The following is an 11449-nucleotide window of genomic DNA, read 5'->3' on the forward strand; positions in this document are numbered from 1 at the left end:
TCTCCTGGGTAGAGTTAGAGTCTTTAGAAATGCCACCTTTTATTTTTGCTACAACTAGCCCACGTCTGGAAAATCAATGGGGGTAGCAGAGAGGTAAGTGTGTGTGTGTGTTTAGGAGGCAGACTCCCAGGAAGGTGAAATGCTGGCATATGGGGGTAGAGGATGCTGTACAGGCAGGACAGTNGNTTGGAGGCTCCGCTAAGAGACTAGAGGGGGTACATCCATGAGCTGTAAATTGTGTAAACGTGGTATATTTTGTTTTCTTTGTGGGCATAACTCCAGGGGTTCCATGTACATCTGATTCCTAGAGTTTAGCTCCCTTTCCCTTGGTTTCTTCTTCAGCCCATTTCCCGGCCTCCTAGATCACTGTCTAGGAGTAGCCTGGTCAGACTCTTGTGAATGTTTTTAATCCCNGTGCTTCATTAACTACGGCTCATTTTGGAAAATTAGCAATACTCCAAAAGGATTTGGAAAGCAAGCAGGGCGGCTGAGCACACCATCAGTGTATCGGGAGGCAGGGGCTTCCGGGGTGATGGGGAGTTTCTCTCTTTCTTCTACTTTTGACATGTGGCTCCTCTTAAGTCNAATGGATCTTTTTTCCTTCACACAGGGTCAGTTTATGAAGCTGTGTGAGCTACTTACTGATTTATCTGTAGGGCTCTTCTGAGACAGGATGTCAGAGAGCATAGGCTGNCCTCNAATTCCCAATCCAATCTTTCTCTTTCCCTCTCCTAAGTGCTTGGATTACAGGCTTGTGACACTGTGCCTGGGAGCTATGTCTTAAACCTTTAAAATTGTCTTTAAAGTCAGATGAAACCCCTTTACCCTCCACTAATGGTACTTAACATTCAGTATTTGATTGTAATCTGGATATGGTAAGTTCAGAAGTTGATGCAGTGTCGACTTGTTTTTCAGCTGAAAATGTGTGTGTAAAATGCCAGCCGGCTATAGCAGGGGTCTCTGCTCCCGCCCCGCATCCTTGGACCATGAAGGTACTGGACCAGAGTCTCCTCTGGATGCTGCTTCCCTTCTTTCACCTGATAGCCAGTGCTGCCGAGCACGAGGAGGTGGCCAAGCATGCCATCAAGCTGCACCGTGGGAAGGGCGCCACTGCCACTCAGAGGAAACAGTGGGCCCTGGACAGCTGCAGGAGGCTCACCGGGCTCCTGCGGCAGAAGAATGTGGTCCTCAACAAACTGAAGAATGCCATCAGAGCTGTGGAGAAGGACACCAGCCTTTCGGGCGAGGAGAAGCTCTTCCAGGTGCACACATTCGAGATTTTCCAGAAAGAGCTGAATGAAAGTGAAAATTCAGTCTTCCAGGCCATCTACGGACTGCAGAGAGCCCTGCAGGGCGACTACAGAGATGTGGTCAACATGAAAGAGAGCAGCAAGCAGCGGCTGGAGGCTCTGAGGGAGGCTGCCATTAAGGTCAGCTGCCACTCTGGGGGGTGTCAGGGGGGTGGGAGTTGGGGTGGGGCGACACACAGAATTAGGAAGGGCACCTGGAGGGATTACCTTTTGCGAGGCCTGCTGGTGCCCTCATTGCGTCTAGGAGGTGCCTATGCATGTCAGGTAATTCCTACTGCTCAACTCANACTGACTAGGAAATGGATTGGGCTCTACCTGTAACGAGTATCAGTGCCTCACTAATGGCAGCACAGTGCTTCGTGGCATTGCTGTGCCTGGCACATGGTTTCATGTTAGCAAAGGACCTTCATGGGTGAGGAGCAAGCCCGTTTACAGTAGGATGCTTTCTTCATTGGTGTGTTTCCTTGTTGGCTTGCCCTGTCCATTTTGCCAAGCTCAGCAGATTTGAGCGGTTTAGGATGCACGGCGCCCTCTGCTGGGTAGAGCTAGAGTTGCACCTGGACAAACGGCCCATTGACTAGGAAACTCCCAAGTCTGATTCAGAGAGCCTGTAGTNGATTTGGGTACGTCACACCTTGGTGTAAGCTTACTAAACCTCCCCTCCTTACAAATCAACAGGAGGAGACAGAGTATGTGGAACTTCTTGCCGCAGAAAAACACCAAGTGGAAGCCCTTAAAAACATGCAACATCAAAACAAGAGTCTCTCCATGCTTGACGAGATCCTNGAAGACGTGAGGAAAGCCGCCGACCGTTTGGAGGAGGAGATTGAGGAGCATGCCTTTGACGACAATAAATCAGTAAGCAGACCAGAGCCCACCAGCTGAGCCACTGTGCTGACATGTGCCCTGAGATGTGTGAGATACTTGTGTGTCTCAGGGACGCTGAGAGTGCAGATAAGCCCAAGCACTTCTGTGCCACATTGAAGTTAATCTGGCATGTCTTCAGAAGTGAGTAGCCGCTCTGCTCTCTCTCCTCAGTTCTCTGAGACAGGGTTTCTCTGTGTANCCCTGGCTGTCCTGGAACTCCCCCTGTAGACCAGGCTGGCCTCNAACTCAGAGAATTGGCCTGCCCTGCCACCCTAGTGCTGAAATTAAAGGTGTGTGCCATCACTGCCTGGCCACCACCAGCTCTGCTTTTGTCTCTCAGGACAACCACAGTCGCTTTTTTTTTTTTTTTTTAAGATTTATTTATTTTATGTATATGACTACATTGTAGCTGTCTTCAGACACACCAGAAAAGGGCACCAGATCACATTACAGATGGTTGTGAGCCACCATGTGGCTGCTGGGAATTGACCTCAGGACCTCTGGAAGAGCAGGCAGTGCTCTTAACCACTAAACCATCTCTCCAGCCCCCACAGTCACTTCTGTGTGATAGCTTTGCCTCTCAGACTGGGTCAGGACTCAGGTTTCAGGAGGTTTAAGTCGTTGGATTTCAGAGCTTATGTTTGCAAAAGACAGGCTTAGAGCAGAAATAGGACCCATGCATTACCTCTGCTATGCTGAGATCAGAAGGGGAAATCCCTGATGATGCTGAGAACTGCGGTCTTGGATGGACTAGAGACAGTGACGGAGTAAAGACAAAGCAGACTGAGAGTAGGCGTTTGGGGAGAATGGGAACAGGAAGCAACAGGGAGGCCAGTTCATCAGCTTAGGATCGGAGAAGAGTTCCTAAAAATGTTTGAAAGAGTATACTGTAAACCAGGCAAAGTGTGCAAGTAGCATAGGTCCTAGTATTTTTACCCTTAAATTCTCTAGTTGAAAAGTTCCCCTAATTCTGGCTAATGGACACCNTTGGGTTGGTTTAATTCTGGCTAATGGANACCNTTGGGTTGGTTTAATTCTGGCTAATGGANACCNTTGGGTTGGTTTAATTCTGGCTAATGGATACCATTGGGTTGGCTTAATTCTGGCTAATGGACACCGTTGGGTTGGTTTAATTCTGGCTAATGGACACCGTTGGGTTGGGTTGGTTTGGTTGTTTGATGGAACTGGATATTGAGCCCAGGGCTGTGCACATTGCCAGGAAAGGCCACAGCACTGACTTAGGCACTCACCTTCTTCTCACTTGTCTTCTGAAACGGGAGCTCACCCAGCTGTCTATGCTAACCTTGATTCCCTCTGGAGGCCACNGAGGTCTTAAACTTGGGTCCTTGTGCCTCACCCCCACAGACCCTGACAACAGACTTCGCTTTCCTGATCTCTTTTTCACAGAATACAAAACCATTTCCATTATTCTTTCTTTCAGTCTTTACTTTTTTTTTTTTTTTTTTTTTTTTTTTTTTTTTTTTTTTTTTTTTGAGTTTTCTAGAGAGGGTCCTGGCTGTCCTGGAACTCACCCTGTAGACCAGGCTGGCTTCGAATTCAGAAATCTGCCTGCCTCTGCCTCCCAAGTGCTGAGATTAAAGGCGTGCACCACCACTGCCCAGCCTCAGTCTTTCCCCTTTAAGTGCTGATGTGAAGGCATTTGATTGTAACTGTATAATATTGGTTATCGTTGCAGGTCAAAGGCGTCAACTTTGAGGCAGTTCTGAGAGTGGAGGAAGAGGAGGCCAGCTCCAAGCAGAATATCACGAAGCGGGAAGTGGAGGACGGCCTGGGCCTCAGCATGCTCATCGACTCCCAGAACAACCAGTACATTCTAACCAAGCCCAGAGATTCTACTATCCCACGCGCAGACCACCACTTCATAAAGGCAAGCCGTGGCCTTCAGCAGGGGCTGGCCAGTGAGGCCGTGTCGCCTGCCTCTCACTGGACACCAGCTTTCCTGCTGCCAGAGGCTTCCCTGGAACACTCAGATCTGTTCTNTCAGAAGCCTTTCTCATTTTGTTTTATTTTGTTGAGCCAGGCTCTTACCATGGAGCCTCGGCTGGCTTGGATCTCACCATGGAGTGCAGATTGGCCTTGACTCCTCCACAGTCCTCCGGTCTCGGCTCCTGAGTGTCGGGGTTATAGGCNTGCAACACCACAGCTGAGTGTCAGATAGCCCCTCCCATGGGCAGAGAAGACAGGATGCCCAAGGGCTCCTTCCAGGTGCTAGTACTTGCAGAAGAGCCAAGCTCCTGTCAGGTGCTGCTGCTGTAGGAAAACGTAATCCCAGTCCAGGGTTTCCACCCTGCCTGTAACCATTTAGTTCCTGGATAAAAGCCACACACAACATGTATATTTACAATAAGGCTTAATCAGCACAAGAGCTGGACAGATGTCTGTCCTCTGGCTGTTCTGTCTGTTTCCCAGCCAATAATCTCTTTATATAATTTGCTGTGTTTCATCTGGGCTACTCTTAACTCCAATTAGCCAACCCACATGGCCATCATTTCATGACTCAGCTAACCCATGGCGGCTTCCTTCTCCATTCACCTTCTCCTCGCCCCTCCTGGTTCTCTCACACCCCAAACCAGGGAGCCCTACCCACCCCACCCATGTCTCCTCTGCCCAGCTATTGAAGAATGCTTTCAGGGAGCTTGAACAAACAGACAGGTCATCACTTAGAGCACAGCTTAAGGTTCTCAGCTTCTGTGTGAGGCACAGCAGCCGTGAGAATCTCCCTCTTACTTTCATCACTTGCTGTTTATTCTCACGAGATAAGAGGACATCAGAGACCTCTTCCCTGACAACCTCTCTGTGTTCTGACTTTTTCTTCCCGTGTTAGGACATCGTGACCATAGGGATGCTGTCCTTACCATGTGGCTGGCTGTGTACAGCAATAGGTCTGCCTACGATGTTTGGGTATATAATTTGTGGCGTGCTTCTGGGGCCTTCAGGACTGAACAGTATTAAGGTAAGAACAATTAATTCTGCGTTAGTATGGAACACGATGAAAAGGAACAGGAGTAAAGACTAAATAGATGCAAGCTGCTGTCAGTCGGTGCAGATGCCAGTCAAGGGGGCCCTCAACGCAGTCTTTAACCTATGGGAATATTTCATTTCTTGATGCAGAGTGGCCTGATGACGGGTAGTTTGTCTCTTTAAATTATAGTAATATTTAAAAACGACTGGTGATGTAATGGCCTGTGTTATCCAGACAACCATTCAGACAGTAGGTCAGCTGAAAATGTTGGTCTCTGTGTAATTTTATGCAGCTCCCATGGTTTGGGGAAGCTGACTGAAGTCCCAGTCTCAAGACAGTAGAGAGATCAGGGTTCCTTTTGCTGAATGTATCTATCAGGAAACAGATACACTCTGACAGGAAAGAAGAGTCCTGGAGCATTTTGAGTGTGTTAGTTAGGTGGGGACAGTGGGGAGAGGATACTCGGAGCTCATCCTGGAGGAAATGATCTAGGAGGTCACGGGAGCAGCCTCAGAATCCTCCTCGCATCACTGAGACGCCCTATGGGAACAGAGGCAAGTGCTACCCAGGGAACCTGCAGGATGCTCCAGCCCACAATCCTTGAACCAGGTCGGAAGAGCTCAGTGACAACAAATGATCTTTGACCAGGAAAAGAGCTGTCTGCCTAGCCTGCTCAGGCTCAGAGCTTTGGGCCTTCCAGGAAGAAATTCACCTGCTGTGAAGGCAGCCCTCCATCCCGAGAGGTGCTCAAAGGCTCCACAGCCCAGGGAGCTATGCAGATTCGCGTTTGGAACAAGTACTCCCACTGACCTAGAACAGTGTAATAAGATTTAGTGGAACATCCCTCTCCCACCTAGAGTGTTGAGGATAAGAGCAGACACACGGGAGTACTCACAAACACGCTGCCGTTAAATCAGAATTACTGGGCCATGTAACACCTGGGTANTGNGAGCGCTGACAGAGCAGCTGGACCAGGGGAAGGTGATGTGCTTGTGAGGAAAGACCCAAGAGCATCCTGGCTAAAGGTGGCCNGAGGTCAGAGGAACCAGAGCAGTAACCATTTCCTATTGGAAGTTGATAGGCTTGCATTATGAAGGTGAGAAGTGGAGATGTGAGTTATCAGTNGGGCATCAGTGACTTATGGTCTGACCAAGAAAAGGGAAGAGAAATAGCAGGGAAATAGAAGTAACAGTGAGGAAGCATCAAATCAAGATGTCAAGGAGATGCCGTCACCCTCACAGTCAGTGCATAAATTCCCACACTGACAGACAGACTTACGGGTGGTCCAAACGGAGGCATCGCAAACGAGAGCTGTGGAGGAAGGACGGCGCAANCGGCAAGGCCAAGCGTGCTGGCAGCTCAGGACACAGGGACCAACCACAGCAACNGTGAGAGACATGGGACCTTAGACCTGGTGTCCTGTCTCTTTTCCTTTAACATGACAGTGTTAAAAACAAAAGGCAAATGGGTCAAAAGGGGTGTGTGTGTGTGTGTGTGTAAATATAAAATCTATTGAACCCTACTCATCGAAACCTCTGTGATGTGGCCAAAAGTGAGGATTCCCCTCAGGAGGAAAACGTCCCTGCTTAGACATGCCGGTTTCCAACAAGAAGTGGTGGGAACTGGCCTTCACCTCAGCTTTGGGGGCTCCTTCTCCTCAGAAGGAAGCTGAAGGAAGGAGTCACTGAGGCAGAATGGCCGCTGTGTATGTGGAAGTCAGTGAACCCCACAGCTGATTCTTCACAGAAGCAATTATGAAAGTGAATATTCCTCTGGCAAATCAAGAAAAATTGTGTGTGCATATGTGTGTATGACACACACACTTTAAGAAGTCAAAAAGATCTCAGCTATAAGAGACATTCACAAAATCCATTTCCTTTTTGAAAAACATACTGGTTTTTTGAGGGGAGGAAGGGGCTGGNGACTATTTCTGTATTAGCACATGTTCTCTTGATAAAGAACACTAAGTAAATCAAACGTTACATAATACGCTTTCTTGTTTCTCAGTCCATTGTACAGGTGGAGACATTAGGAGAATTTGGGGTCTTCTTTACTCTGTTTCTGGTTGGCTTAGAATTTTCTCCAGAGAAGCTAAGAAAGGTAAGGACCCAGCCCCTCTGCCATCCCCTGGGGGAGACACTGGGTTCATTTATTTATTTATTTATTTATTTTGGAGACAGGATCTTGCTAGGCCAGACTGGCTTTGAACTCATTTAGAGTCCTCTTGGCTATCAAGTGGGCTTTTTTTTTTTTTTATGTTTTTAAGATTTATTTATTTTATGAATGTGAGTACACTGTCACTCTCTTCAGACACACCAGAAGAGGGCATCAGATCCCATTACAGATGGTTGTGAGCCACCATGTGGGTGCTGGGAATTGAACTCAGGACCTCTGAAAGAGCAGTCAGTGCTCTTAACTGCTGAGCCATCTCTCCAGCCCCACTTTTTATTTATTTTTAAAACTAGAATATGACATTTTAGTTTGATACTATTTTTAGAAAATCAATTTGAAAAAGTCAAAAGTGAATAAATGAGATGAATTTTCATATAGTTTTATATGTGTCCTTCCAAAAGCTACATAGCTGAGGGTAAAATGTAATAGAGATGTAATACTCAGTCTATTTCTCTAGAAGAAAATTCCCAAGATGGAGAGTGAATTGGAGATTTCTCTTTTACCTCAAAAACAGGGAAATAATTTCTTAAAGAGTAAAGGAGTTAGGGGACAAATACTATTGGCAGCCAAGCATGGTGGTACATACTTTCATTCTAGTATTTGGCAAGTGGAGGTCCTTGGGCTGCCTGCCAGTTAGTCTACCCTAATTGGCAGCCTCCAAGCACGTGAAAGACTGTCTCCAAAAGATGGGCAGTACAAAGAATGACACCCGAGTTTATCCTCTGGCTAGTGGATATGCAGTGTGCACTGTATACACACACACTGCTTCCCTCCCCTGTTATACCCACACACACAGCCAATGGTCATACAGTGTGCACCTGCATACACACGCACTACCTCCTCCCCCGTTACACACCCACATGCATACAGTTTTTGTTTGTTTTTTTTTTTCCGAGACAGGGTTTCTCTGTATAGCCCTGGCTGTCCTGGAATTCACTCTGTAGACCTGGCTGGCCTCGAACTCAGAAATCCACCTGCCTCTGCCTCCTGAGTGCTGGGAGTAAAGGCGTGCGCCACCACGCCCAGCTATGCATACAGATTTTTACCATCGAAGGAGTTTTAATTCCTCATGGTAACAAGTTTAAGAAACACTGGACTTAGGGACAGTGGCACAGGCCTTTAATCCCAGCACTTAGGAGGCAGGAGCAGGTGGATCTCTATGCGACCTAGACTAGCCTGCTCTACATAGGACATTCCAGGCTAGTCAGGACTACATAGTGAAACTCGATCTCAAAACCACCTCAAAACAAAGCGGGGCTGTTGGTGAGATGGTGCAGCACGTGAAAGGTGCTGGCCACCAAGCCTGAACCCCACACTTTGAGCTCCAGGACCCACGCTGTGGAATGAGAATACAACTCCTGCNAGGTGCCCTCAGACCTCCATAGGCAGGTTGGGCATCTCCCTACAGGCCGGTCTGTCAGTAAGGTAAATGATTGTCTAAATGGCTAAGCAGGAACTTAACTGTGATGGAATGTTGGGTAGTGACTAAAATTCTAAAGGGTGGCAACAAAGGAAAACGTTTGCTACAGCACTAACTGTAAGCAAATGGTGGAGCTGGAGAGCTGGCTCGGTGGCTAAGGCACTGTCTGCTTTTGCAGAAGACCATTCAGTTCCCAGCACCACAGCAGGCGGCTCAGGCTTACCTGTGACTCTACCTCCACGAGGACACAACACTCCTGGTCTCCAAGTATACTCGAATTTATGTGCACATATCTCCACATAAATCCATATAATTAAATGTAAACATAAAGGAAGGAAGGAAGGAGAGAGAGAGAGAGAGAGAGAGAGAGAGAGAGAGAGAGGTCAAACTGTGTCAGTAGCATGAACCTGTAACCCTAGTATCTGTCTGAGTCTGAGTCTGAGTCTGAGAGTCTGAGATCATGAGCTGCGTTTAGTCAGACTGAATATGGGATAAGAACATACTACTTGGTAATAGCAAGGTAAAGAAGCAAGCACACACAGGAGACAATAGGGAATAGCTATAGTTGCACCTTTCTATGTCTTTCCAATTTTTNCACAGTANTTTTAAAAAATATGTATTTATATATTTTATGTATGGGAGCCTATGTCCTGTCTAGCCATAGGTTCTCGACTCAGTAACAGTGGCAGGTCTGGGTTCCATCTCATGGGGTGGGACTTGAGTCCTCTGAAGGCGGGTGGTTACCCCCATGATGCTCATGCCACTATTGCACCAGTGGGCGTGTCTTGCCAGGCCAGTCGTTGTGGTGCGTGATTTGCAGATGGTTATGACTCGTGGTTGTAGCTGGCTTAGTGCCTGCTAGCACTGTGAAAGCTGTCCAGGGTTTTGGGTTTTTGTTTGAGGTTCCCCCACAACTCCTGGTAGAATCTGATAGTCATGAAGACTAGAACTTGTTTTAGTTCTTCTGTCTTTGCTTCCCACATCCTGGATGATAAATGTGCACCACCACCACCACCGCCACTCCTAGCTCTCTGGAGCTTTTTAACTTTCTTCTTAAAGCCCATTTGCTTCCAGGAGCGAGCACTGGTTTCTGACATTGTCTTCACACTGTAACATCCTTTGTTGCCTTCCCTGGGGAGAGGCTGCTTGTCACTACTGCCTTTAAGTTTCTTTCACCTCTTTTCTGCTGCCAGCTCTGTTATTCTGTCTGCTCTCGCCATCTGGGACTGACAGGCCGGGATGTGCTTCTTCCTGAGGAGTCTGAGTTGTGTCAGTGCCGTCTTCCAGGGACTTTGGTTTCCTCACGCACTCCTTCCCTCAGAAACCACACATCCATTTCTAAGCTGAAAGTGCAAAGAAAACTAACCATTCTTCTAGATCCTAAATTAAAAATTGGCTCCATTTTTCCTGTGCATTCTCTTGAAGAGTATGGGGTAGGAAGGGAATAAGCTTGCGTAGAAGGGATTTGTGGGGTGTCCTGCTTTGTTGGAGTAAGCTGGGATTGGCCATCACAAGTGCCATGTTGGGCAGGCTTCATGGAAACCTGTGACCTCTGTTTCCAAGTACAGTGGCTCATGTGGAGTTTTATAACTAGAGACATTTGGTGTAAATGTTGATTCATGACAAACAAGGCAGGGGAAATCCTGTTTCCTTATAACGAGCAATAAATTCGGACTCAGAGCCTTCCTGGTCAACAATTTCGGACAGTGTCTGTTGTTAGGGTTTTGTTGCTATGAAGAGACACATGACCAAGGAAACTCTTATAAGGACAACATTTAATTGGGGCTGGCTTACAGGTTCAGTCCATTATCATCAAGGTGGGAACGTGGCATCATCCAGGCAGGCATGGTTCAGGAGGAGCTTAGAGTTCTACATCTTGTTCCGAAGGGAAACAGAAGACTGTCTCATGGACAGCTAGGAAGGAGGGTCTAAAAGCTCACCCCCACAGTGACACATTTCCTCAAACAAGGCCACACCTAATTCAACAAGGCCACACCTCCTAATAGTGCTACTCCCTGGGTCAAGCATACTCAAACCACATCTGTATAGTGGAATTTTGTTAAAGTTTTTCCTGTGTTTTCATCATTAATTTTTTTTTCTGTAGTATTCAAAGGTTGATGATGAAATGACATTCTATGACATATTGTTAACATTGTAATTGTGCTAGTTCTGATTGGTACTGTTTGGGGTCTTTTGCCCTTGTAATCTAGACATGGGGAGAGCNTGTGAGAAGGGTTCTTGCTCTGTCAAGTGAGTGTGTTTTGGGTGCTTGAGGGACAGGATAATGTACCTGACTAAGGAGAAGAATGCTGGACTGGGAACCTGTCTTTCCTTGAGGCCTTGCTGGGCCTTCATTTAGTGGTCCTTCAGGGCCTCTCCTCTTGTCTGCTGTGTGGCAGCCCTAGACCTAGACATGTGCCTTGGCTCTGCAGTTGCATTGNTAAGAATGCAACTTGTTACCATTGCAGTTCCCGGGTTGGAATACAGAAGACTGGTATTGATTTAGCAAACCACAGTATTCAGTATGTCTCTACTACTTTGTCATGCAGGGATAAATGACTGGGGTCTTTAGGGTAACCTAAAAGTAAGGAGAGAGAACACTTCATATCAGTAGGTCTCTTCCATGTAGGAAGTTTATGTTTGGTAGAAAAGATCTGATAGTGTTTTCCAATATTTGCTGGACACCCTCTCAGGACT

General features: G+C 47.2%; 1 protein-coding gene across 2 annotated transcripts in view; it reads left to right on the forward strand.

The window, feature by feature from the left end:
• Positions 1–11449, forward strand: part of Tmco3 (transmembrane and coiled-coil domains 3) — a 33090-nt gene that overhangs the window by 2234 nt on the left and 19407 nt on the right. For both annotated transcript variants that reach the window (XM_021169925.2, XM_021169926.2), the window contains exons 2-6: positions 916–1430; positions 1989–2168; positions 3874–4065; positions 5023–5151; positions 7168–7260. In XM_021169925.2, coding sequence (XP_021025584.1) covers positions 987–1430; positions 1989–2168; positions 3874–4065; positions 5023–5151; positions 7168–7260 — 1038 coding nt within the window. In that variant the 5' untranslated portion in view covers positions 916–986. The remainder of the gene's footprint in view (positions 1–915; positions 1431–1988; positions 2169–3873; positions 4066–5022; positions 5152–7167; positions 7261–11449) is intronic.

This window comes from Mus caroli, chromosome 8 (genome assembly GCF_900094665.2).
Source record: "Mus caroli chromosome 8, CAROLI_EIJ_v1.1, whole genome shotgun sequence".
Taxonomy (NCBI): Eukaryota; Metazoa; Chordata; class Mammalia; order Rodentia; family Muridae; genus Mus; species Mus caroli.